The 27,849-nt window shown below is 45.9% G+C and overlaps 1 protein-coding gene across 2 annotated transcripts in view; it reads right to left on the reverse strand.

Moving 5' to 3' along the window:
- LOC109874833 (CTD small phosphatase-like protein) overlaps positions 1-27,849 on the reverse strand; it is a 46,648-nt gene that overhangs the window by 5,263 nt on the left and 13,536 nt on the right. The window contains exons 2-8 of one of the 2 annotated variants that reach the window (XM_031809876.1): positions 14,387-14,544; positions 13,948-13,980; positions 10,470-10,571; positions 7,000-7,056; positions 3,498-3,590; positions 533-718; positions 1-282 (exon numbers count right to left, since the gene is read on the reverse strand). The exon at positions 1-282 is cut by the window's left edge and continues 5,263 nt beyond it. In XM_031809876.1, coding sequence (XP_031665736.1) covers positions 157-282; positions 533-718; positions 3,498-3,590; positions 7,000-7,056; positions 10,470-10,571; positions 13,948-13,980; positions 14,387-14,544 — 755 coding nt within the window. In that variant the 3' untranslated portion in view covers positions 1-156. The remainder of the gene's footprint in view (positions 283-532; positions 719-3,497; positions 3,591-6,999; positions 7,057-10,469; positions 10,572-13,947; positions 13,981-14,386; positions 14,545-27,849) is intronic. The other variant, XM_031809877.1, reaches the window with a different exon arrangement.

The raw sequence follows: 27,849 nt of genomic DNA on the forward strand, positions 1-27,849 counted from the left end.
CACAGTGTGACTCCAGGTTGCCCCTAGGGGCCGGAGGCCGGGAAATCTGTCTAAGCCTGAGCGATGGTGTGTCGTTAAAGAGGCAGAGTGAGAAAGAAAGAAAGAGAGAGAGAGAGAGAGAGAGAGAGAAAAGAGGAAGATGGGGTTACCCTGGTGCTACCTGCCCCGGAGGTTCTGCAACACACCATACACCTCTTCCTCTCTGCTCAGGCCCTCGAAGAAGGGCAGCAGGTCCTGTAGCTCTGTGTCGCTCAGATCATCAAACCACGACTGGACCGGCACCTGAGGAGACAGACAGCACATGCTGGTTCAGTTGGGTCTAATGTGTGTAATGGCTTTTGGTTCCGGCCCTGCACTAAACACACCTGATTCAAGTGATCAACGTCTAGATCAGCAGCTGATTAGAAGAATCGCGTGTGTTAGAGCAGGGCTGGAATAAAACCTGGCGATGTCAGTAGCTCCAAAGGAAGATCATTAGGTCAGTGGCAGGAGAGTTGTCTGCCACACACAGAGGCGTAACTAGCGAACTCACAGCGTTCTCGGGGTGGAAGATGTAGGAGGCAGGAGAGTTGTCCAGTATGATGACGTTACTGAGCTCTCTACCCAGCCTGCTTAGGTCCTTAACATAGTTCCCCCGGTGAAACACACATGACTCCCGGAACAGACGGGCTCGGAACACACCCCATTGGTCCAGAAGATCCGCCACAGGGTCAGCATACTGGACACACACGGGTCAAAAAGGTTACTACTACAGGTCAGGGGTCAGACATCAAAAGGTCAAAGAAGACACTGTACAGAGATGGAAGCAGGAAGCTCTGAAGCTACCGTGTTACAACTACCACTAACTAGCCTGTTAGTGCAATCGTGCTATCAAACCTTTGGCACGAAAAGGAGTGACATGATGGCACAAACAGACTGGTACGCAGGCTAGACTAGCACATCTTAGTGATTTAATACAGCTGCGACAGGGAGATCCCACTACTGAAGGGAAGGAAACTTTGAAAATGGGAGACGCTCATTTACCACACAGACAGTTGACACTTGCCCAGACAGAGATCGGCTCAAAGAGATGGACAAGAGGAGGGAGTAGATAGATATTAAGGCAGGAAGAACAGAAGGGAGTAGATAGATTTTAACACAGGAAGAACAGAAGGGAGTAGATAGATTTTAACACAGGAAGAACAGAAGACAGGAGGTGGGACAGAAGAAACAGAAACCAAAACAATGAGAACAGAGCCATGTCCCAAATGGCACCCTATTCCCTATGGTGGACTACTAGAGTATGCACCCTATTCCCTGTAGTGGACTACTAGAGTATGCACCCTATTGTAGACTACTAGAGTATGCACCCTATTCCCTGTAGTGGACTACTAGAGTATGCACCCTATTGTAGACTACTAGAGTATGCACCCTATTCCCTATAGTAATCTACTAGAGTATACACCCTATTCCCTGTAGTGGACTACTAGAGTATGCACCCTATAGTGGACTACTAGAGTATGCACCCTATTCCCTATAGTAGACTACTAGAGTATGCACCCTATTCCCTATAGTAGACCACTAGAGTATGCACCCTATTCCCTATAGTAGACTACTAGAGTATGCACCCTATTCCCTATAGTGAACTACAAGAGTACGCACCCTATTCCCTATATTGGACTACTAGAGTATGCACCCTATTCCCTAAAGTGGACTACTAGAGTATGCACCCTATAGTAGTCTACTAGAGTATGTACCCTATTTCCTATAGTGGACTACTAGAGTATGCACCCTATTCCCTATAGTGAACTACAAGAGTATGCACCCTATTCCATATAGTGGACTACTAGAGTATGCACCCTATTCCCTATAGTAATCTACTAGAGTATGCACCCTATTCCCTGTAGTGGACTACTAGAGTATGCACCCTATAGTAGACTACTAGAGTATGCACCCTATTCCCTATAGTGGACTACTAGAGTATGCACCCTATTCCCTATGGTAGACTACTAGAGTATGCACCCTATTCCCTATAGTAGACTACTAGAGTATGCACCCTATTCCCTATAGTGGACTACTAGAGTATACACCCTATTCCCTATAGTAGACTACTAGAGTATGCACCCTATAGTAGACCACTAGAGTATGCACCCTATTCCCTATAGTAGACCACTAGAGTATGCACCCTATTCCCTATAGTAGACCACTAGAGTATGCACCCTATTCCCTATAGTAGACCACTAGAGTATGCACCCTATTCCCTATAGTAGACCACTAGAGTATGCACCCTATTCCCTATAGTAGACTACTAGAGTATACACCCTATTCCCTATAGTAGACCACTAGAGTATGCACCCTATTCCCTATAGTAGACTACTAGAGTATGCACCCTATTCCCTATAGTAGACTACTAGAGTATGCACCCTATTCCCTATAGTAGACTACTAGAGTATGCACCCTATTCCCTATGGTAGACTACTAGAGTATGCACCCTATTCCCTATAGTAGACTACTAGAGTATGCACCCTATTCCCTATAGTAGACCACTAGAGTATGCACCCTATTCCCTATAGTAGACTACTAGAGTATGCACCCTATTCCCTATAGTAGACTACTAGAGTATGCACCCTATTCCCTATAGTAGACTACTAGAGTATGCACCCTATTCCCTATAGTGGACTACTAGAGTATACACCCTATTCCCTATAGTAGACTACTAGAGTATGCACCCTATTCCCTATAGTAGACCACTAGAGTATGCACCCTATTCCCTATAGTAGACTACTAGAGTATGCACCCTATTCCCTATAGTAGACTACTAGAGTATGCACCCTATTCCCTATAGTAGACTACTAGAGTATGCACCCTATTCCCTATAGTAGACTACTAGAGTATGCACCCAATAGTAGACCACTAGAGTATGCACCCTATTCCCTATAGTAGACTACTAGAGTATGCACCCTATTCCCTATAGTAGACTACTAGAGTATGCACCCTATAGTAGACTACTAGAGTATGCACCCTATAGTAGACTACTAGAGTATACACCCTATTCCCTATAGTAGACCACTAGAGTATACACCCTATTCCCTATAGTAGACTACTAGAGTATGCACCCTATTCCCTATAGTAGACTACCAGAGTATGCACCCTATTCCCTATAGTAGACTACTAGAGTATGCACCCTATAGTAGACTACTAGAGTATACACCCTATTCCCTATAGTAGACCACTAGAGTATGCACCCTATTCCCTATAGTAGACCACTAGAGTATGCACCCTATTCCCTATAGTAGACTACTAGAGTATGCACCCTATTCCCTATAGTAGACCACTAGAGTATGCACCCTATTCCCTATAGTAGACTACTAGAGTATACACCCTATTCCCTATAGTAGACTACTAGAGTATGCACCCTATTCCCTATAGTAGACCACTAGAGTATGCACCCTATTCCCTATAGTAAACTACCAGAGTATGTCAGACAAGTGACAAAGGATTAGAGTTGCTGAAAGTACCTTTGCGAGACTAGCCGTGAAGAGAACACATTCAAACAACTCTCCCATCTTCTGCAGGAACTCATCCACATGAGGTCTCTTCAGCACGTACACCTGCAACCACAGATGAATATAGGATGATTCAAAACTCTCCCATCTTCTGCAGGAACTCATCCACATGAGGTCTCTTCAGCACGTACACCTGCAACCACAGATGAATATAGGATGATTCAAAACTCTCCCATCTTCTGCAGGAACTCATCCACATGAGGTCTCTTCAGCACGTACACCTGCAACCACAGATGAATATAGGATGATTCAAAACAACAACAAAAACATGTGTTTTATGTGAGAAGTAGGCATTGGTCTGAAGCAGGAAAATAAAGGAAATTCACATGAGCACCACAATGCCTACCCCACCCATGGTCTACCAAGGTTTTACAATCACCACAATGCCTACCCCACCCATGGTCTACCAAGGTTTTACAATCACCACAATGCCTACCCCACCCATGGTCTACCAAGGTTTTACAATCACCACAATGCCTACCCCACCCATGGTCTACCAAGGTTTTACAGCACCCCAATGCCTACCCCACCCATGGTCTACCAAGGTTTTACAGCACCACAATGCCTACCCCACCCATGCTCTGCCAAGGTTTTACAGCACCCCAATGCCTACCCCACCCATGGTCTACCAAGGTTTTACAGCACCACAATGCCTACCCCACCCATGCTCTGCCAAGGTTTTACAGCACCACAATGCCTACCCCACCCATGGTCTACCAAGGTTTTACAGCACCACAATGCCTACCCCACCCATGCTCTGCCAAGGTTTTACAGCACCACAATGCCTACCCCACCCATGCTCTGCCAAGGTTTTTCAGCACACAGCTTTTACCTACTACAGAAGCTACTGTATATTGGTCTATTGCACTTCAAAACAGTGTGTATGCAGGTTGTTTAGGATTCAAAACTTCTCAAACAGCCTAATCATCTAATTTCCTTGGTTTTTACACCAGTAAAACACAACATCATTACACAACATTATAATACATCATAACACAGCAATACAAGTCAAGTAAAAAGTACACAAAAATAACAAATGGCAACAGAAATAATGCAGTTGTTAGTATTTATTTAACATTAACAGCTGATTTTCCAGAGAGAAGTGGGGAAAAAAACAAAACAGAAACCCATTTAAGCCAATAAGGAGAAATCAGGGGAAATGTCAATATGAGGAAAGAGGAAGTTCCTGGAAAATACACACAATAATCACCATGTAGCCTACCCATTAACTGTTTACATACTGTGGTGTACAGCAGGTCAGCCACCAGGGGGAGACTTGTCGAGGCCTGGTGACAGACGGAGTAAACATCACGAGGCGATGGCTCCATCTGCTGGACGTGCCAGGTCACGACGGGTTCTCTGGCCAGGACTAATTGGGGCTGATTGGGGATTGGTGAGTAATCAAAGGCTGATTGCTCACCAGCTGTACAAGTCCCATAAAGCTGCCAGAAGGGCAGCACACAGGGAAGAGACTGGGGGAGGAAAGGACTCCTGTATATTTGGGGATGGTAACAGGAGTGAGTTCAGTGTTTGATCCTCGCAGGAAACAGCAAGACCCGATCCCAGAGAGGGTCTCCTGGGGGATACAGTAAGACCCGGAGCCCAGAAGACGGTATCCCGGAGAGGGTCTCCTGGGGGATACAGTAAGACCCAGAGCCCAGAAGACGGGATCCCGGAGAGGGTCTCCTGGGGGATACAGTAAGACCCGGAGCCCAGAAGACGGTATCCCAGAGAGGGTCTCCTGGGGGATACGGGATACAGTAAGACCCGGAGCCCAGAAGACGGTATCCCAGAGAGGGTCTCCTGGGGGATACAGTAAGACCCGGAGCCCAGAAGACGGTATCCCGGAGAGGGTCTCCTGGGGGATACAGTAAGACCCGGAGATTTTTTAAAAAGTGTGTAGAGAGGTCGTGGCGCTCCGTCAATCAGCTAGTGTACGCATTTCAGGGAACACAATCCTCCCACCTTGCCATTAAGCAGCGTGTTCCTGGGATGTAGCGTAGGAGGTGGCGCAGTAGTACACACACACACACACCAGTCTCTGTCCAATGGTACTCAAAGATGCTCTTTAACAATGTGTGTGTGTGTGTCGGGACTGTGTCAAAACTACGCACGGAAGAATGGTCATAATGTCTCCAGGACCTTCAGATCCCATGGCGACGACGTAAAAACAAACCCGGTCGTGAACGCATCATCTCGACACGATTTAAATGGACAGTCTGATGATGACAGGAAGCGGTTTGTTGATCGCATTTATTTATATTGCCTGGGAAAATGTTTTCTTGTTGTTGTTGTCTAAAACAGTTGATGTGTTGAAAATAGTCACATAGCTAACCAAGCTAGCAAGCATGGCACTTTCTTTTAACTGCACAAAAGGTCATGTAGGCAAGCAATGGTGTTGGTGTTATTTAACCCCCCCCCCCCCCCCTGTTAAAAATACGGTATGTGGTTCTCGGTAATGACCGAGAACCACAGAACCTCCCAATCCCCGCATCTCGTCATGAGCTGTTCGGTCATTACCGAGAACCACATACCGTATTTTTAACAGGGTCGTCAGCATTAGGAACAAAATACAATAGTCCAAATTTGCGTTGACTGTGTCAAGTTACTTTTCAACGTGTTCCCGAAAAGCTGAAGTCACCATCCAAATAAAAAGTAGCCGGGGGGGGGGGGGGGTACAGGTGCACCCAGGTTAAATAACACCAACACCATTGCTTGCCTACATGACCTTTTGTGCAGTTAAAAGAAAATGCCATGCTTGCTAACTTGGTTAGCTATGTGTTGTATGCCTCCCAATCCGATAAAAATTTGCAAATCAACTTTGCACAGATATAATAGTAGGGAGATTTGAATTTAACATTGAGCTTCAACAAATGCCATACTATTACACCTACAACCAGTGTTTTAGGGTCATACACCTGAAACCAGTCAGAATTACAAGTAGTATGATCACTGATCATACTACACATTAAGTCGAACAATCAGACCGCAATCCTCTTACTCTTTCCCAGACCAGTAGCAGTAGCCGCAATCATCTTACTCTTTCCCAGACCAGTAGCAGTAGCCGCCACCCAGTTCAAGTAATCATGAACAGGCCAACCAGGATACACACAGCCTATCCTGGATTACTTGAACTGGGTCACAACCTTTCTCCCCCTCCTCCTCCTCCTCTTCTTCTTCTTCTTCTGGAGTTGAGCTCAGAGGAACTGGGTCACAACCTTTCTCCTCCTCTTCTGGAGTTGAGCTCAGAGGAACTGGGAGCAACAGTGCAACATTTGGTCGGATTTTGAAAGACTTGTGAAAATATAAAACTGAAAATTTGTCTTCTATAAAAGTAAAATTGGTCATTTCTAACAACGCCGTTGGAGACACTAATGACTGCGGTGCACATAATCAAATAACCAGTATTTAAAAGTGAATAATAAAGACAGCGATAGTAGTGATCCTACAGTACCTGATGAACTGTGCCATCTATCTCCACCGGGACTATGAAGTCAGCATTGCTAATGGGCTGCAAGAGAGAAGAGATAAAACACAACATGTCAGTGTCTCAGAAACTGTTCCATAGTGGGTGTAATACAACAGTCACACAGCAGAGGGAGAGCTTGCACAGTGCCATAGATTTTAGGCCATTCAGTCGCCTTCAAGAAAGGAAAACTAATCTTCTCCTGCTCCCTTTTAAGTATTATTCTCCTCTTCCTTCCCCTTTTCTGACAAAACAAAATCTCTATTTCTCTCTGCCTTTCTCTCTAACAAACTATAGGACACACAGAGAGAGAGAGAGAGAGAGACCGTACCAAGTAAAAGAGAGGAGGAGGAGAAGAGGGGGATTACGAGAAAGATATTCTGGATAATGACACCAGAGGCCAAGCAAGGTCACTGTTAGTCAACAGTCTCTCTGAACTACAGTCTATCCCTGCTACTGCTGTTGACTCTCTAACATGGGACAGAACAGTCTCTACTGCTGTTGACTCTCTAACATGGGACAGAACAGTCTCTACTGCTGTTGACTCTCTAACATGGGACAGAACAGTCTCTACTGCTGTTGACTCTCTAACATTCGAAAGCCAAGTCAACAAACAGATTACCGACCATTTCGAATCTCACCATACCTTCTCTGCTATGCAATCTGGTTTCAGAGCTGGTCATGGGTGCACCTCAGCCACGCTCAAGGTCCTAAACGATATCTTAACCGCCATCGATAAGAAACATTACTGTGCAGCCGTATTCATTGATCTGGCCAAGGCTTTCGACTCTGTCAATCACCATATCCTCATCGGCAGACTCGACAGCCTTGGTTTCTCAAATGATTGCCTCGCCTGGTTCACCAACTACTTCTCTGATAGAGTTCAGTGTGTCAAATCGGAGGGTCTGCTGTCCGGACCTCTGGCAGTCTCTATGGGGGTGCCACAGGGTTCAATTCTTGGACCGACTCTCTTCTCTGTATACATCAATACATCTTGCTGCTGGTGAGTCCCTGATCCACCTCTACGCAGACGACACCATTCTGTATACTTCCGGCCCTTCTTTGGACACTGTGTTAACAACCCTCCAGGCAAGCTTCAATGCCATACAACTCTCCTTCCGTGGCCTCCAATTGCTCTTAAATACAAGTAAAACTAAATGCATGCTCTTCAACCGATCGCTACCTGCACCTACCCGCCTGTCCAACATCACTACTCTGGACGGCTCTGACTTAGAATACGTGGACAACTACAAATACTTAGGTGTCTGGTTAGATTGTAAACTCTCCTTCCAGACCCATATCAAACATCTCCAATCCAAAGTTGCTGTTTCGACTCTGTCAATCAAGCTGACTCTCTAACATGGGACAGAACAGTCTCTACTGCTGTTGACTCTCTAACATGGGACAGAACAGTGTCTACTGCTGTTGACTCTAGTTAGCTACCTTTAAAATTACTCCCCCCCCCCCCCCCCCCCCCCCCCCCCCCCCCCAGAACAGGTGAGAAAATGGTGCTGCTCTCAGAGTTGGTTATCTATAAACTCAGACTGCTTTACAAACACACAGTGCTGCTAGCTCACAGCAGACACATCCTGGATCTGTCCTACTGGAAGTTGTTGAGGAGGACACAGAGGTCTGTAAAGGAGAAGGGAAACGGTGACGCGCTCTCTGTTGTTTTATCTGCAGCTCAGACTGCTTTTAGTGACGAGAGATACATGCTTTTTGAAGTCAGTTCGATTCTTTTTTTTTAATTTACAGTTTTCAATTTCGGTTTCAATTATTTGGGTTGAATGCTGTAACACAGAATAAAACAATGAATAAAAGTCCCATGAGGGTAGCGACTGCCCATTACTGCTGATCACTTATCACCACTTTATATATTTCAGTTGTGGTATACATTACATTTGTCTTATTTGATGACTTTATTATTTAATTCCAAGTCATCTCATCTCTATAGAGCTGTTGTCTGACAACATCACTATTCAGTAGTTCTTCAAAGTAAATAAGGCATACTTTTATGACTGCTGAATACCAACTATCAACCACCCAGATCATGTATTTTCAGGTAGAGATACCTGGTGAAGCAACAGCTGCTCTCTATATCACATGATCACGATACATCGCTAAGGAACAGCTGCTCTCTATCACATAATCACGATACGTCGCTAAGCAACAGCTGCTCTCTATCACATAATCACGATACGTCGCTAAGCAACAGCTGCTCTCTATCACATAATCACGATACGTCGCTAAGCAACAGCTGCTCTCTATCACCTCACGATACGTCGCTAAGTAACAGCTGCTCTCTATATCACCTCACGATACGTCGCTAAGCAACAGCTGCTCTATATCACATAATCACGATACGTCGCTAAGCTTTTGCTGCTCTCTATCACCTCACGATATGTCGCTAAGCAACAGCTGATCTCTATCACCTCACGATACGTCTCTAAGTAACAGCTGCTCTCTATATCACCTCACGATCGGGCATTCTTCTCTCTTCTGTAGCAGTCGTAAAAGTAACACAGACCGGACAAGTAAGTGCGCACTGGATTATGGTCAATGTAGTTAATTACCACGTTTTATGCGCTAAACTATGTAGAATTTGGCTTGTTGGAAACTACAACTCCCTACTACATCGCACAGTTCAGGCTGTACCTGATCAACCTCGAGAGAAACACTGCAATGCGCGTACTGAGCTCTCAGGAAGAAAAACAAAAACAAAATGGAATTCAAATAATTGAACTGACATCTGTCAATTAGTTGTTTATTAAAACGTGAAAGATGAATGGCTCAGAACTAAGTACTTTACAAATACACGGTCTAATGTACGTGTAACCCTACATGATTACAATGAACAGACGGAGAGCAGTGGATCTAGGGGAACTCAAAGTAAAGAGGAAACTGGAGGTTAAGTCTACACATTATGACAAAGGCAAGATGAGCCTCATTCAACATACTATTTATTTGTATTTAACTAGGCAAGTCAGTTAAGAACAAATTCTTATTTACAACGACGGCCATACCCTCGGCCAAACCAGGACGACGCTGGGGCCAAATTGTGCGCCGCCCTATGGGGACTCCCAATCACGGCCGGTTGTGATACAGCCTGGAATCGAACCTAGGGTGTCTGTAGTGACGCCTCTAGCACTGAGATGCAGTGCCTTAGACCGCTGCACCACTCGGGTGCCTATGAAGGCTGATGAGGGGAGAATTAAAGCGGGAATCGTGCAGCAGTCTGTGCAGCAGACAGACAGGCATGAATTCAGGAGAAACCAATTAGATAGCTCTTCAAAGCGTGATGGAGTCTTGAGTGAGAGGCCGGCCCAGCCACTGAGCCCAGTACCAAGTTCAACTTTGTCTCAGAGGAAAATTGGTTTTGCAGAAATAATCTAAACATAAAACATGAAAACTGTACATTGATAATACCAGCCTACCAGGGCTTTAATTAAAACCTTTACCTTGAATGAGCTGTGTACCAATGTCTCATCCAAGTCGATCACTACACACTTCTTCCCATAGTCTGATATGTTCATCTCTGGTAGGAGGAATTTGGCTGGAGGCTGAAGGAGAGAGAGAAGATATTATATGTTAGAGAATGAGATGGAGGTAGAGAGAGGGAGGTAGAGTAGAGAAAGAGAGGAGAGAGAGAGGAGAGAGAAAGAGAGGAGAGAGAGAAAGAGGAGAGAGAGAAAGAGGAGAGAGGAGAGAGAGAGAAAGAGGAGAGAGGAGAGAGAGAGGAGAGAGAGAAAGAGGAGAGAGGAGAGAGAGAGAAAGAGAGGAGAGAGAAAGAGGTGAGAGAGAAAGAGGAGAGAGAGAGGAGAGAGAGGAGAGAGGAGAGAGAGGAGAGAGAAAGAGAGGAGAGAGAAAGAGAGGAGAGAAAGAGGAGAGAAAGAGAGGAGAGAGAAAGAGAAAGAGAGGAGAGAGAAAGAGAGGAGAGAAAGAGGAGAGAGGAGAGAGAAAGAGGAGAGAGAAAGAGGAGAGAGAGAGAGGAGAGAGAAAGAGAGGAGAGAGAAAGAGGAGAGAGAGAGATGAGAGGAGAGAAAGAGATGAGAGGAGAGAAAGAGGAGAGAGAGAGAGAGAGGATAGGGAGCGAGGAGTGAGAGAGAGGTGAGAGAGAGGAGAGGGAGCGAGGAGAGTGCATAATCAACACATTGAGATATCATTAGTTAAATGTGTGAGGCAGGGTGGATTAGCAGCCCAGTGTTAATAGTGAGTCTGGTGTTTCCCATAAAGAAAGATTAAGGGAGAGAAACATGAACACTAGCTAACACTGTGCTGGAACGATCTGCTGGTTCTCTCTTCTGAACAGATCGGGTCTACATCGAACAGAACCAACAGACACCACGAAAGACTGAAGCTACCCATCCCTGCCCTGTATCATCTCAGAACAGGAATCCCATCATCTCTGTCCTTCCCTCTCAACACTAACCAAGTGTAATATATATATATATATATATATATATATATATATAGTGTGTTTAATCCCTCCAGATTTCTGTCTAATCTGAAGAGATTAAAGTTAACTTTCACACATTCTGTCAGACAGTAACAGGTCATGTTGTGGTCAAACAGTACAGACCGAGCCTGTGTTCCATTTCTCTCTTTTTGTTGTTCTTGTTTTACATTCCAGATACAGTGCACTACTTTTAACCAGGGTCCATAGGGGCTCTTGTCAAAAGCAGTATACTTTATAGAGAATAGGGTGCCATTTGGGACACACCCAGACAGGACTACTTTCCCCCAAAAAATCACAGTCTGTCCTTCACAGGAACACGGGACTATATTAACACCAGATCAATGTCGCTAACTGAAACCTTTCCTACGTGGACCTGAAGTGCTATGGAAAACGGAAGCCCTCCGTGATGGAGATAGTGAAAAACGGACATGCAGCAGATCTAACCTACTCCGTAAAAAAAAAGGGGTAGACTCAGCAATAGGAGACGATAATACACACAGTGACCACGGCAACTAGTTCCCTCTGTTCCCTGCCTCGAGGCCGAAGCGGAGTCTAATGTTTAATGGACTTAGGCCTTGGGTGTTATGGTTCAGACACAGACTGTGGTAGGTGATCTAGCCAGTGTTTATCTTTACTAGCTAGATAACGAGCTCTTCTCTAATACCCTCATTAGCTAAATGGGATCAATCACATCCTGCTTTCCATGAGAGCAGAATCTATGGTTGTATCCCGAATAGCACCCTGTTCCCTAAGTAGTGCATTATGGCTCTAGTCAAAAGTAGTGTACTATGTAGGGACCAGGGTGCCGTTTGAGATGCAGACGTAGACTACAAGAACCAAAGTATCCCAAATAGCACCCTGTTCCCTAAGTAGTGCATATGGCTCTAGTCAAAAGTAGTGTACTATGTAGGGAACAGGGTGCCGTTTGAGATGCAGACGTAGACTACAAGAACCAATGGGATTGAAGCTCTCACCGAGTACGCCTATGTCTGTAAGGCAATAGCGGAAACATTTTTTTTTCATAGTACATTGCTTGTGCACTATGAGTGGCGCAGCGGTCTAAGGCACTGCATCTCAGTGCTAGTGGTGTCACTACACACCCTGGTTCGCTCCCGGGCTGTATCACAACCGGCCGTGGCCAGGACTCCCATAGGGCGACGCACAATTGGCCCAGCATCGTCCGGGTTAGGGGAGGGTTTGGTCGGGGTAGGCCGTCATTGTAAAATAAGAATTTGTTCTTAACTGACTTGCTTAGTTAATACATTTTTATATAGTGAAACTTTATTTAAGTGCAAAATGTAGCATAAACCTCATTGTAATCAGACAGTGTGATTTAATTATAATTTTCTTCAGCCATGTGCCTTAAGGAGGGGCAAACATATCACCCCTACAGCTACTTTTACTGTCAAAACGTATTCAAGAGGCTTCGTAGTGGCTTCTTCTATGGCCTCTTCTTGACTTTCTACATAATTGATAGGCAGGCTGTCTAGGAGGTTCAGTTAGTTTGTTTACCTAGAGAGCGTCTCATTCTGGCCCCAACAGATTATTACGTTGTCTGTCGTTGAACCAAATTAAAAGAGAAGTAGTAGAAACAACACGTCTCTAAACTGGCTTTAGAAGCAATCCAGGAAGATTGGTCAGGCTGGCAGTTAGTGTTGTTAGGAAGTTTTTACAAAATGCAACCAAACCACTTGTATCACTCATGCAGGAGACGCAATATGCTTGAACACTGTTTGATTGCTTACGAACACCTAAAAATTAAACCCACCACCATTCAGATAAGAGGAATCGAATTGCGATTTGTGTACCAAAATATTGCAATTTGAGATCAAAAAACACTTAGAATAGAAAAAGAATGATGGTTCTAATGTTATGGTTGGAATACAATGGGCATTTGGAATGCAGTTTTGATGGCATGACAACGGAAGTAAGGGAGGAGAATGGTTGTGAGAGTAGGAACCAAAGTGTTGGTCAGTGTTTCACCATGGGACCCTAATTAGATTTAAATAGACAGGTACATTCAGACAACAAATATTTGCCTTTTCCTCTCAGATTAAGAACAAGCTGTTGCACAAACAATGCTGATTTTCCACACCACTGGTACCGGCCTGTAGCAGAGCAAAAGTTTACTAGCAATATTTGTCCCATCTCAGTGGATTTAGCTAGCGATTAGCATTAGGGGCTAACACACATTTTATTTGGCACATTTGCAGCTTAATAATGCAATTTTGATTAAAATGTGATTAATCGTGCAGCCCTACCTAGAGCCAAGACATTCAGAGCAGATACAGAGCCAAATCTTAGACTTGAGATCCATGTGCCTATAAGTCACATTTATCTCATTGGACAGCAATGAGTGACTTAATGATTTACATGATAGTCAGTCAGTCAGTGTTAGGATCACGGATCTTAAGTTAGGATTCAGCCACTTAAGGACTGAGCGGCCACATGCAGAAGGAAAGATAAATAGTGATACATACACTAGGGATAGGAATAACCTCGACCTGGTCAAACTAGACACAGAGAGGGAGAGAGACACAGACAGAGAGACAGAGAGAGACAGAGAGACACAGAGAGTGAGAGCGAGACAGAGAGAGAGAGAGAGAGAGTGAGAGCGAGACAGAGAGTGAGAGCGAGACACAGACACAGAGAGTGAGAGCGAGACACAGAGACACAGAGAGTGAGAGCGAGACACAGAGACACAGAGAGTGAGAGCGAGACACAGAGACACAGAGAGTGAGAGCGAGACACAGAGAGAGAGACAGTGAGACACAGAGAGAGAGCGAGAGAGAGAGAGAACGTCACAAACATGGAAACATAACAGTCAATGTTGAAAGATTTTGGAGTTCTTCAAAGACACTTCTATTCTTCATTGTTTATCCAACTGTTTAGAAGTATTGTGTGTGTGTGTGTGTGTACCTTTGGTTGTGTCCCATTCTCCTCTGGGGCTGGAGGCAGGGAGGTGGTTGTGTTGTTGGAGGCAGGAGGCTCCACATTGTAGTTCCTAAAGCAACAGAAGAACGTACTGAAGATGCCTGGACTCCTCTGCTTCTTCACACTGCTGTTGGACTGGGAGACTGGAGGGGGAAACAGAGGAGAGACGTTACATAACGACCTGCCTCTCTCTCGTTGCACTCCACAAGTGCGTTTTGCCAGCAGCTCTTCGTTGTGCGTCAAGCATTGCGCTGTTTATGACTTCAAACCTATCAACTCCCGAGATGAGGCTGGTGTGACCGAAGTGAAATGGCTGGCTAGTTAGCGCGCGCTAATAGCGTTTCAAACTTCACTCGCTCTGAGCCTTGGGGTGGTTGTTTCCCTTGCTTTGCATGGGTAACGCTGCTTCGATGTGGTGGCTTTTGTCGTTGTGTTGCTGGTTCGAGCCCAGGGAGGAGCGAAGAGAGGGACGGAGGCTACACTGTTACACTGGCAATACTAAAGTGCCTATAAGAACATCCAATAGTCAAAGGTTAATGAAATACAAATGGTATAGAGGGAAATAGTCCTATAATTCCTATAATAACTACAACCTAAAACTTCTTACCTGGGAATATTGAAGACTCCTGTTAAAAGGAACCACCAGCTTTCATATGTTCTCATGTTCTGAGCAAGGAACTGAAACGTTAGATTTCTTACATAGCACATATTGCACTTTTACATTCTTCTCCAACACTTTGGTTTTTGCCTTCACAACCCATTTAAACCAAATTGAACATGTTTAATTATCTAATTGAGGCTAAATAGATTTTATTGATGTATTATATTAAGTTAAAATAAGTGTTAATTCAGTATTGTTGTAATTGTCATAATTACAAATACAATTACACATTTAAAAAAAAAATGTTATATATTATTATATATTTTTTATTTATTTATTTTTATCGACCGATTAAAATCAGTATCGGCTTTTTTGGTCCTCCAATAATCGGTATTGGCGTTGAAAAATCACAATCGGTCAACCTCTAGTTTAAATCAATGAATAACTCAACTTCATTATTGAGCAGAAGTATAGCACTCTGGGGCAAAAAAGAGCAGAGAAATACTAATGAATGATATATGAATGCACATAGCTGCTTTGCTGCAACCGAAAACAACCCGTGTGATGAAGGTAGCACACAACCCGTGTGATGAAGGTAGAACACAACCCGTGTGATGAAGGTAGCACACAACCCGTGTGATGAAGGTAGAACACAACCCGTGTGATGAAGGTAGCACACAACCCGTGTGATGAAGGTAGCACACAACGCGTGAGATGAAGGTAGCACACAACCCGTGTGATGAAGGTAGAACACAACCCGTGTGATGAAGGTAGCACACAACCCGTGTGATGAAGGTAGAACACAACCCGTGGGATGAAGGTAGCACACAACCCGTGTGATGAAGGTAACACAACCCATGTGATGAAAGTAGCACACAACCCGTGTGATGAAAGTAGCACACAACCCTTGTGATGAAAGTAGCAGAGTAGTGTAGTAGCTGTTGTTGACCCTGGTCTGACAGACTAAACCACTGATCAGAAAATAACCAGTGACATCAGCCACACATAGCCTAGCTGTACACGCTCTCTCCCGCTTGTTCGGTCTCTTCCCGCTTCCCTGCCCCCCCATATCTGTCTCTCTCCCTCTCCCCCCATATCTCTTCCCCTGTCTCTACACCCCTCCCCCCTCTCTCTCTCTCCACAGCCCCGTAAGTCAGTCAGTCTGACCCGGTAGAACCAGCCTATACAAGGCAGCATTCCTCTCCCTCCCTCCCTCTCTCTCTCTCTCACCCTCCTCCAATTCACTCCCCTCCCTGCTCTTCTCCACTCCCCTCCCCCTCCTCTCTCTTCTCCCCACCCCCACCCCCCTCCCACTGGAGCGAGAGCTGCGGTCAGTCCACCCACGCTCACACACCCAGTCAACCGCCCCTCAACACTCCCAGTCAAACTCCCCTCCTACGCCCCTCAACCCCTCCCCCCCTACGCCCCCTCACCTCTCCGCGGGCCAAGCTGCAACACCAGGGCCAGTTCAGGAGGGTGCAACGTTAGTTACATAATGTTCAGAGGATAGAAATGTATTGTGTCACTCACAGTTAGGTCTTGGTAACATCCCAAACCGCACACTATTCCCTATATAGTGGCCTACTTTTGATCAGAGCCCTATAGGTGTGTGGGTCCTGGTCAAAAGTAGGGCACTATGTAGGGAATAGGGTACCGTTTGTGTACAGACACGCACAAAGCCATCCCGCCCGCCCCCACTTAAGCCAATCAGATCACGTCTCCCTGTTCCTACTCCCCTCCTACAAGCAGCAGCTCAATGAGGAGCCACTAACACAGTGAAAAGTGAGGCGCTGGACAGAGACAGACAGACTCACTGCTGCAGGACTGAGAATAATGATAGGAATAATCTGGATATATATATATATATATATCGTCAGTCACAGGCTTCATTAGGAAATGTGTTGATGTTGTACCCACAACAACAATGCGGTCATATTCCAACCAAAAACCCTGGACGAACGGAGATATCCGTACAATGCTGAGAGCCCGTACTGCAGTATTCAATGTCAGTGGGGAAGACGGCCCAGTACATCACTGGGACCGTGGCCCTCCAGCGGGTGGTGAAGACGGCCCAGTACATCACTGGGACTGTGGCCCTCCAGCGGGTGGTGAAGACGGCCCAGTACATCACTGGGACCGTGGCCCTCCAGCAGGTGGTGAAGACGGCCCAGTACATCACTGGGACCTTGGCCCTCCAGCAGGTGGTGAAGACGGCCCAGTACATCACTGGGACCGTGGCCCTCCAGCAGGTGGTGAAGACGGCCCAGTACTTCACTGGGACCGTGGCCCTCCAGAGGGTGGTGAAGACGGCCCAGTACATCACTGGGGCCGTGGCCCTCCAGCAGGTGGTGAGGACGGCCCAGTACATCACTGGGACCGTGGCCCTCCAGCAGGTGGTGAAGACGGCCCAGTACATCACTGGGACCGTGGCCCTCCAGCAGGTGGTGAAGACGGCCCAGTACATCACTGGGACTGTGGCCCTCCAGCAGGTGGTGAAGACGGCCCAGTACATCACTGGGACCGTGGCCCTCCAGCAGGTGGTGAAGACGGCCCAGTACATCACTGGGACCTTGGCCCTCCAGCAGGTGGTGAAGACGGCCCAGTACATCACTGGGACTGTGGCCCTCCAGCAGGTAGTGAAGACGGCCCAGTACATCACTGGGACTGTGGCCCTCCAGCAGGTGGTGAAGACGGCCCAGTACATCACTGGGACCGTGCTCCCACCCATCCAGGACATCTACTTGAAACGGTGCCTAGGGAAGGCCCGCAGCATCATCAAGGACCCCACACACCCCAGCCACAAGCTGTTCTCTCCCTTACCGTCGGGCAGACGGTATCGGAGCATAAGGTCTGATAGAAACAGTCTCTGAGCCTATTGGTATCTACAAGCCATCAGACTGCTGAACACTTGAACTGGACTGACCACCTGCTCTGATTCTCCACAACTTAGCACACACCCACACACTACTGCCATACTCTTATTATACTGCTTAGTTTATACACTGCCCCCAATCCCCCCCCTTCACCAAAACACATGTAAATAATGAGACTATAAATTGTGTCTTCCTGTATTATATTGAAATGTTTATTCTATTCTACTGAGCCATTTACTTTACGTTCGTATACTTATCTTGTATTATTTCATATTGTTGTTGCATTGTTGAGAAGGAACCTGGAAGTAAACATTTCATTGGATGATGTATACCATGTGTATCCCGTACACACAACAAATACGAACTTGATTTGGGACGCAGACAGGATGTCAAATCACCATCACTTCACCTCTAAAAGGATTGGCGTAATCTTCTCAGAGAAAAAAATACATTATTCCAATGGATTCACATTATTAGGGCAGAGAGCAAACAGATACCATGATGACATCCAAGTTGCAGGAGTCTCTCTCTCTCTCCCTGTATGTATGTATGTATGTATGTCTCTCCCTGTATGTATGTATGTATGTATGTATGTATGTCTCTCCCTGTATGTATGTATGTATGTCTCTCTCTCTCTCTCTCCCGGTCTGTATGTCTCTCCCTGTTTGTCTCAAATTCTCTGACTGTCTCTCTCACACTGTCTCACTCTTCTCCATCTCTCCCTCCCTCTCATTTCATCATCCTCTCTTCCTCTCCCACGCTCTCCCTCTGGCTCCAGTCAAATTAATGACTGCTTCTCTCACTTCAGTATGCTGGGTATTTAAATCTCTCCTTCAATCTAAGACTGACACAGCGAGAGAGAATTAACGAACTAACCTAGGCATCCATCGATGACAGAGCTAAGCTATAGAGCAAGATTGACCGATATGGGATTTTTTTGTATCCGATACCGATTTTAGAGTGGAATATTCACAGATACGCAATATTTCGTATCATTATAGAAAACTTCAAACCAGCCAGGTCACCCATGATACAAGTCAGTATTCGATGTCCATCCATGTTCTGAGGACGTTGGGAGATGTGGAAACCTGCTACTAGGGGGCAACAGTGAGCGCTGTTACCTTCTAAGTAGGTTTTGGTTTACTAGGGCGTTGTGGATGGGCGTTGCTAGGGCGTTGTGGACGGGGATGGGCGTTGCTAGAGCGTTGTGGACGGGGATGGAGGACGGGCTTAAGCATCTTCTTTCCGATTCCAAAGGTTGTTTAAGTTTTTTGTTTTAAGCCGACCCCAAACCTTAGTTAACGCCTGAACTAAACTTTGGCAAATTTGAAGTCTGAGAAACGTCTAATAGTGACGTGAGACAGAGCTAGTTGCTTAAAAATAGACCTGTAAAAACAATCCTCAGAAAGATGATTTCTCAAATTTGAGGAAAGAACGTTAAAACGTAAGCACCATATAACATTTAACAGCCCCACAAACGCTATATTTTTAAATGGACAAACTTTTACTCTTGTGAAAGGAGGATAAACAAACTGAATCCAGCCCCAAAAAATGCCTATAATCTGAAGACAGCTGCCTAATGCTAGTCAGCTGGAAAACAACAACATAGCTAAATACTAATACACTGAAAATGTGTCCTGTGTTTTGATACCAGATACCAGTTGGTGGTTACTACTGGTATCTGATCTGAGGCGAGAAGATAATCGTCCGCCACATTTTGGTGTTTTGGTAAGGGCTCAGAGTGACGTCACGTGCTCAAGACGGCTCAACCAATCACCCGACGGGTTCTATGAAATTTCCCGAGAGACACAGTTAGCCTTCGTCGATGAGTCATCAGTGGGAAGCTGGAACACCACTAGTGAAGGAGCCATTTCTATATATATATATATATAAACATCCACCTCGCCTCATATAAAACATCCACCTCGCTTCATATAAGCATCCACCTCGCCTCCTATAAACATCCACCTCGCCTCCTATAAACATCCACCTCGCCTCATATAAAACATCCACCTCGCCTCCTATAAACATCCACCTCGCCTCATATAAAACATCCACCTCGCTTCATATAAGCATCCACCTCGCCTCCTATAAACATCCACCTCGCCTCATATAAAACATCCACCTCGCCTCATATAACCATCCACCTCGCTTCATATAAGCATCCACCTCGCCTCCTATAACCATCCACCTCGCTTCATATAAGCATCCACCTCGCTTCATATAAGCATCCACCTCGCTTCATATAAGCATCCACCTCGCCTCCTATAAACATCCACCTCGCCTCATATAACCATCCACCTCGCCTCCTATAAGCATCCACCTCGCCTCATATAACCATCCACCTCGCCTCCTATAAAACATCCACCTCGCCTCATATAAACATCCACCTCGCCTCATATAACCATCCACCTCGCCTCCTATAAAACATCCACCTCGCCTCCTATAAGCATCCACCTCGCTTCATATAAGCATCCACCTCGCCTCCTATAAACATCCACCTCGCCTCATATAACCATCCACCTCGCCTCCTATAAAACATCCACCTCGCCTCATATAAACATCCACCTCGCCTCCTATAAAACATCCACCTCGCCTCCTATAAGCATCCACCTCGCCTCCTATAAACATCCACCTCGCCTCATATAAGCATCCACCTCGCCTCCTATAAGCATCCACCTCGCCTCCTATAAACATCCACCTCGCCTCCTATAAACATCCACCTCGCTTCATATAAGCATCCACCTCGCCTCCTATAAACATCCACCTCGCCTCATATAAGCATCCACCTCGCCTCCTATAAGCATCCACCTCGCCTCCTATAAACATCCACCTCGCCTCCTATAAGCATCCACCTCGCCTCCTATAAGCATCCACCTCGCCTCCTATAAACATCCACCTCGCCTCCTATAAACATCCACCTCGCCTCATATAAAACATCCACCTCGCCTCCTATAAGCATCCACCTCGCCTCATAAACATCCACCTCGCCTCCTATAAAACATCCACCTCGCCTCCTATAAACATCCACCTCGCCTCCTATAAACATCCACCTCGCCTCATATAAACATCCACCTCGCCTCCTATAAGCATCCACCTCGCCTCCTATAAAACATCCACCTCGCCTCCTATAAAACATCCACCTCGCCTCCTATAAAACATCCACCTCGCCTCCTATAAAACATCCACCTCGCCTCCTATAAAACATCCACCTCGCCTCCTATAAAACATCCACCTCGCCTCCTATAAAACATCCACCTCGCCTCCTATAAAACATCCACCTCGCCTCCTATAAAACATCCACCTCGCCTCCTATAAAACATCCACCTCGCCTCCTATAAAACATCCACCTCGCCTCCTATAAAACATCCACCTCGCCTCCTATAAACATCCACCTCGCCTCCTATAAACATCCACCTCGCCTCCTATAAACATCCACCTCGCCTCCTATAAACATCCACCTCGCCTCCTATAAACATCCACCTCGCCTCCTATAAACATCCACCTCGCCTCCTATAAACATCCACCTCGCCTCCTATAAACATCCACCTCGCCTCCTATAAACATCCACCTCGCCTCCTATAAACATCCACCTCGCCTCCTATAAACATCCACCTCGCCTCCTATAAACATCCACCTCGCCTCCTATAAACATCCACCTCGCCTCCTATAAACATCCACCTCGCCTCCTATAAACATCCACCTCGCCTCCTATAAACATCCACCTCGCCTCCTATAAACATCCACCTCGCCTCCTATAAAACATCCACCTCGCCTCCTATAAACATCCACCTCGCCTCCTATAAAATATCCACCTCGCCTCCTATAAAACATCCACCTCGCCTCATATAAAACATCCACCTCGCCTCATATAAAACATCCACCTCGCCTCATATAAAACATCCACCTCGCCTCATATAAAACATCCACCTCGCCTCATATAAAACATCCACCTCGCCTCATATAAAACATCCACCTCGCCTCCTATAAACATCCACCTCGCCTCCTATAAACATCCACCTCGCCTCATATAAACATCCACCTCGCCTCCTATAAGCATCCACCTCGCCTCCTATAAGCATCCACCTCGCCTCCTATAAACATCCACCTCGCCTCATATAAAACATCCACCTCGCCTCATATAAAACATCCACCTCGCCTCATATAAAACATCCACCTCGCCTCATATAAAACATCCACCTCGCCTCATATAAAACATCCACCTCGCCTCATATAAAACATCCACCTCGCCTCCTATAAACATCCACCTCGCCTCCTATAAACATCCACCTCGCCTCCTATAAACATCCACCTCGCCTCATATAAAACATCCACCTCGCTTCATATAAAAATCCACTGCGCTTACATGGCTTGGCTGAAATGACATGGAACGACCCACATACTAAAATTAGGCAGTTCTGTGCTTCCTATGTATGAATCATCGCAATGACATCACACAAAAACTAACATCAACCAGGACTTCCGGCTCTGCTCAGTCCACTGCATGGCTCCAAATATAGCCCACAGCTGGGGGAGGATGCAGTGCACACACACAGACAGACAGAGACAGACAGACAGACAGACAGACAGACAGACAGACAGACAGACAGACAGACAGACAGACAGACAGACAGACAGACAGACAGACAGACAGACAGACAGACAGACAGACAGACAGACAGACAGAGAGGAAAGGAACTGTCCATTACTGTTGCCTACCTATACAAACTGAGTTGGTTTATGCTGCTGAATGCATTCAGACTCGGGTTTCCGTTAGTTCTTGACTGGCCTGGACAGAGCCATGACCTCAACCCCATCGAACACCTTTGGGATGAATTGGGAGTACAGATTGTGAGCCAGGTCTAAATCGCCCGACATCAGTGCCTGATGCCTCACTAATGCTCGTGGCTGAATGGAAGCAAGTCCCCCGCAGCAATGTTCCAACATCCAACAAGTTCTCTCCACACCGATCTCAACAAACCATTTCTGTATGGAACTCGCTTCGTGCACAGGTGCATTGTCATACTGAAACAGGAAAGGGCCTTCCCCAAAACTGTTGCCAGAAAGTTGGAAACACAGAATCGTCTGGAACGTCATTGTATGCTGTAGCGTTATGCTTACCCTTCACTGGAACTAAGGGGCCCAGTCCGAACTATGAAAAACAGCCCCAGACCATTATTCCTCCTCCACCAAACTTTACAGTTGACACTATGCATTCGGGCAGGTAGCAATCTCCTGGCATCTACCAAACCCAGATTCATCCGCCAGACTTCCAGATGGAGAAGCGTGATTCATCACTCCAGAGAACGCTTTCCACTGCTCCAGAGTCCAAAGGTGGCTAGCTTTACACCACCCCAGGCGAAGCTTGGCACTGGCTCATGGTGATCTTAGGCTTGTGTGCGGCTGCTCGGCCATGGAAACCCATTTCATGAAGCTCCAGATGAACAGTTCTTGTGCTGACGTTGCTTCCAGAGGCAGTTGGAACTTGGTAGTAAGTGTTGCAACGGAGGACAGAGGAGTTTTACAAGCTACGAGCTTCAGCGGTCCCATTCTGTGAGCTTGTGTGGCCTATCACTTTGCAGCTGAGCCGTTGTTGTTCCCAGACATTTTCACTTCACAATAACAGCACTTAAAAGTTGACCAGGGCAGCTTTAGCAGGGCAGACATTTGACAAACTGACTTGTTGGAAAGGTGGCGTCCTATGACGGCGCCACGTTGAAAGTCACTGTGCTCTAAAGTAAGGCCATGCTACTGCCGAGGTTTGTCTATGAAGATTGCATGGCTGTGTGCTTGATTTTATACACTGGTCAGCAACGGGTGGGGCTGAAATAGCCAAATCCACTAACTTGAAGGGGTGTCCACATACTTTTGTATATATAGTGTACATGACTAATGAAAATACACACAATTGAATTCCAATAAATTATGCAAATGAACCTATTGACCGATAAGCATGATGGTCAAATGTATTTCCATCAACTCATATTTTGTAATTGGATTGGTTTTTTCTCACGATCGACTTGTCATTATAATTTTTGGGGCCAAAAGCTGTCTGACAGACTAAAAGTATGACAGTGTGAGGAAAATCCAATGTGCAGGAATGAATTCAACCACTAAATATAGACTTCAAACAGCATAGACTGTTTCAGTCTCTCACTAAAAGACTTCATATAAACAACATAACCACGTATCTTGGACCTTGACAGTGAAATAATTAGTCAATCTGCACTGGAGAGCACAAATAAACAATCACTTGTGGTCCAGTTGCTCTGGAAAGCAGGCAGCAGCTCATTCCATTCAACACTAAACTGTTCACACACACACACAAAAATAAGGCATTAGGGAGTGGGTGCAACAACAGCTTCGCATGGTCTAACCATTTCAGGAGAATGTGTTATTCCAACTCAGAAGCAGCTTGCCAACCAGCCCGCCTCTCTGTCAGAAGACCTGTGTGTGTGTGTGTGTGCGCGTGCGTGTGCGCTACGTGCGTCGCAGTCCAGACTCGTGGGTGGGTTTGTGGTTGTTGACACATCATAACTGTGTGCTTGTGTAAGATTTGGGATGTCCTTCCCCTGGTCCACACAGACCAGTCCCGATGTCCTTCCCCTGGTCCACACAGACCAGTCCCGATGTCCTTCCCCTGGTCCACACAGACCAGTCCCGATGTCCTTCCCCTGGTCCACACAGACCAGTCCCGATGTCCTTCCCCTGGTCCACACAGACCAGTCCCGATGTCCTTCCCCTGGTCCACACAGACCAGTCCCGATGTCCTTCCCCTGGTCCACACAGACCAGTCCCGATGTCCTTCCCCTGGTCCACACAGACCAGTCCCGATGTCCTTCCCCTAGTCCACACAGACCAGTCCCGATGTCCTTCCCCTAGTCCACACAGACCAGTCCGGGTGTGTAATCTAAATTCAAAGATTTTTCAAAAATGACAGTGAATGTAAGGAGTAGGCTACGTATGCAGTGTTGTTGAAGTATCCAAATCAACATAAGAACACAAGGGCCTATTTAAAACATGGCTAGTCATTATTAGCCTGGTTCTGTATGGAATACAGGCATATTATGGGACACAGGCCATGTCAATATCTTTATTTTAATGTTATACACAGTACCAGTCAAAAGTTTGGACACAGCTACTCATTCAAGGGTTTTTCTTATTTTCTACATTGTAGAATAATAGTGAAGACATCAAAACTATGAAATAACACACATGGAATCACATAGTAAACAATGATGTGTTAAATCTAAATATATTCCATATTTTTGATTCTTCAAAGTAGCCACTCTTTGCCTTGATGACAGCTTTGCACACTCTCGGCATTCTCTCAACCAGCTTCATGAGGTAGTTACCTGGAATTATTTTTAATTAACACGTGTTCCTTGTGAAAAAAAGGGAATTTGTTGAGCCAATCAGTTGTGTTGTGACAACGTAGTGGTGGTATACAGAAGATAGCTCTATTTGGTAATAACAGATTGACTGCAGTACCTCCAGAACTAGCGTTACAGTGTATTTGGAAAGTATTCAGACCCCTTCACTTTTTCCACATTTTGTTACGTTACAACCTTAGTCTAAAATGGATTAAATAAAGAAATACCTTATTTACATACGTATTCAGACCCTTTGCTATGAGACTCTAAATTGAGCTCAGGTGCATCCTGTTTCCATTGATCATCCTTGAGATGTTTCTACAACTTGATTGGAGTCCACCGGTGGTAAATTCAATTGATTGGACATGATTTGGAAAGGCTCACACCTGTCAATATAAGGTTCCACAGTTGACAGTGGGTGTTCGAGCAAAAACCAAGCCATGAGGTTGAAGGAATTGTCCGTAGAGCTCCAAGACAGGATTGTGTCGAGGCACAGATCTGGGGAAGGGTACCAAAACATTTCTGCAGCATTGAAGGTCCCTAAGAAAACAGTGGCCTCCATCAATCTTAAATGGAAGGAATTTGGAACCACCTAGACTCTTCCGAGAGCTGGCCGACCGGCCAAACTGAGCATTCAGGGGAGAAGGGCCTTGGGCAGGGAGGTGACCAAGAGCCCGATGGTCACTCTGACAGAGCTTCAGAGGTCAAATCGAACTTTAATTGTCACATGCTCCAAATACAACAAGTGTAGACTACTGTGAAATGCTTACTTACAAGCCCTTAACCAACAGTGTAGTTCAAGAAGAGTCCTCTGTGGAGATGGGAAAACCTTCCAGAAGGACAACCATCTCTGCAGCACTCCACCAAATCATGCCTTCATGGCGTCACGTCTGGAGGAATCCAGTCACCGACTCATCACGTGGCCAATACCGTCCCTATGGTGAAGCATAGTGGTGGCAGCATCATGCTGTGGGGGATGTTTTTCAGTGACATGGACTGGGAGACTAGTCAGGATCGAAGGAAAGATGAATGGAGCAGTGTACAGAGAGATCCATGATGAAAACCGGCTCCAGAGCACTCAGGACCTCAGACTTCCAACAGGACCATGATCCTAAGCACACGGCCAAGACAACGCAGGAGTGGCTTCAGGACAAGTCTCAGAATGTACTTGAGCAGCCCAGCCAGAGCCTGGACTTGAACCCGATCTAACATCTCTGGAGAGACCTGAAAATAGCTGTGCCAAAGCTTGTAGCATCATACGCAAGAAAACTCGAGACTGTAATCGCTGCCAAAGGTGCTTCAACAAAGTACTGAGTAAAGGGTCCGAATATTCATGGTAAATATTATTTTTTATTTTTTATTACACATTAACAAAAAATTCTTTTCAAAGTATTTTTACTTTGTTATTATGTATAGATTTGTTCCCTCCCCACCCCCATCAATGCAATACATTTTAGAATAAGGCTGTACCGTAACAAAATGTGGAAAAAGTCAAGGGGTCTGAATACATTCCGAATGCACTGTATGTACCCCCACCACCACCACAAACAGTCTAAATCCTGTTTTTCATTAAATGTTATGATATTTGGATAAATCCAGGTCAAAGTATGATGACTAAAGTTTGATCAAAACGACCGTTGGTTCTACATCGATAAAGTTTGATCAAAACGACCATTGGTTCTACATTGATAAAGTTTGATCAAAACGACCGTTGGTTCTACATTGATAAAGTTTGATCAAAACGACCGTTGGTTCTACATTGATAAAGTTTGATCAAAACGACCATTGGTTCTACATTGATAAAGTTTGATCAAAACGACCGTTGGTTCTACATCGATAATAATATTTTAGTCACAAAAAGGTTATTTTACATGGAAATCAGAATAACTGTTCGGGATCTTTAAAAAAGAGTGATATCACTCTGCACTGCGTCCCTGTCTAATATCAGAGTTGTGTAATACCATCATGCTGAGACTATGGGGCTAGTCAAGTCTGGCCAAAAATATAATAATAATAATAATAATAATAATAATAATAATAATAAGAATCAAATATACCCCAGCTGTAGGGCTCCCGAGTGGCACTGCATCTCAATGCTAGAGGCATCACTACAAACCCTGGTTCAATTCCAGGCTGTATCACAACCGGCCGTGATTGGGAGTCCCATACGGCGGCGCACAATTGACCCAACGTCGTCCGCGTTTGTCCGGGGTAGGCCGTCATTGTAAATAAGAATTTGTTCTTAATTGACTTGCCTAGTTTAGCACCATACCCCAGCCCCCTAGCACCATACCCCAGCCCCCTAGCACCATACCCCAGCACCATACCCCAGCCCCCTAGCACCATACCCCAGCCCCCTAGCACCATACCCCAACCCCCTAGCACCATACCCCAGCCCCCTAGCACCATACCCCAGCCCTTTAGCACCATACCCCAGCCCCCTAGCACCATACCCCAGCCCCATACCCCAGTACCATACCCCGAGCACCATACCCCAGCCCCCTAGCACCAGCCCCCTAGCACCATACCCCAGCCCCCTAGCACCATACCCCAGCCCCCTAGCACCATACCCCAGCCCCCTAGCACCATACCCCAGCCGCC

The sequence above is a fragment of the Oncorhynchus kisutch genome, linkage group LG30, assembly GCF_002021735.2.
Source record: "Oncorhynchus kisutch isolate 150728-3 linkage group LG30, Okis_V2, whole genome shotgun sequence".
Lineage (NCBI taxonomy): Eukaryota > Metazoa > Chordata > Actinopteri > Salmoniformes > Salmonidae > Oncorhynchus > Oncorhynchus kisutch.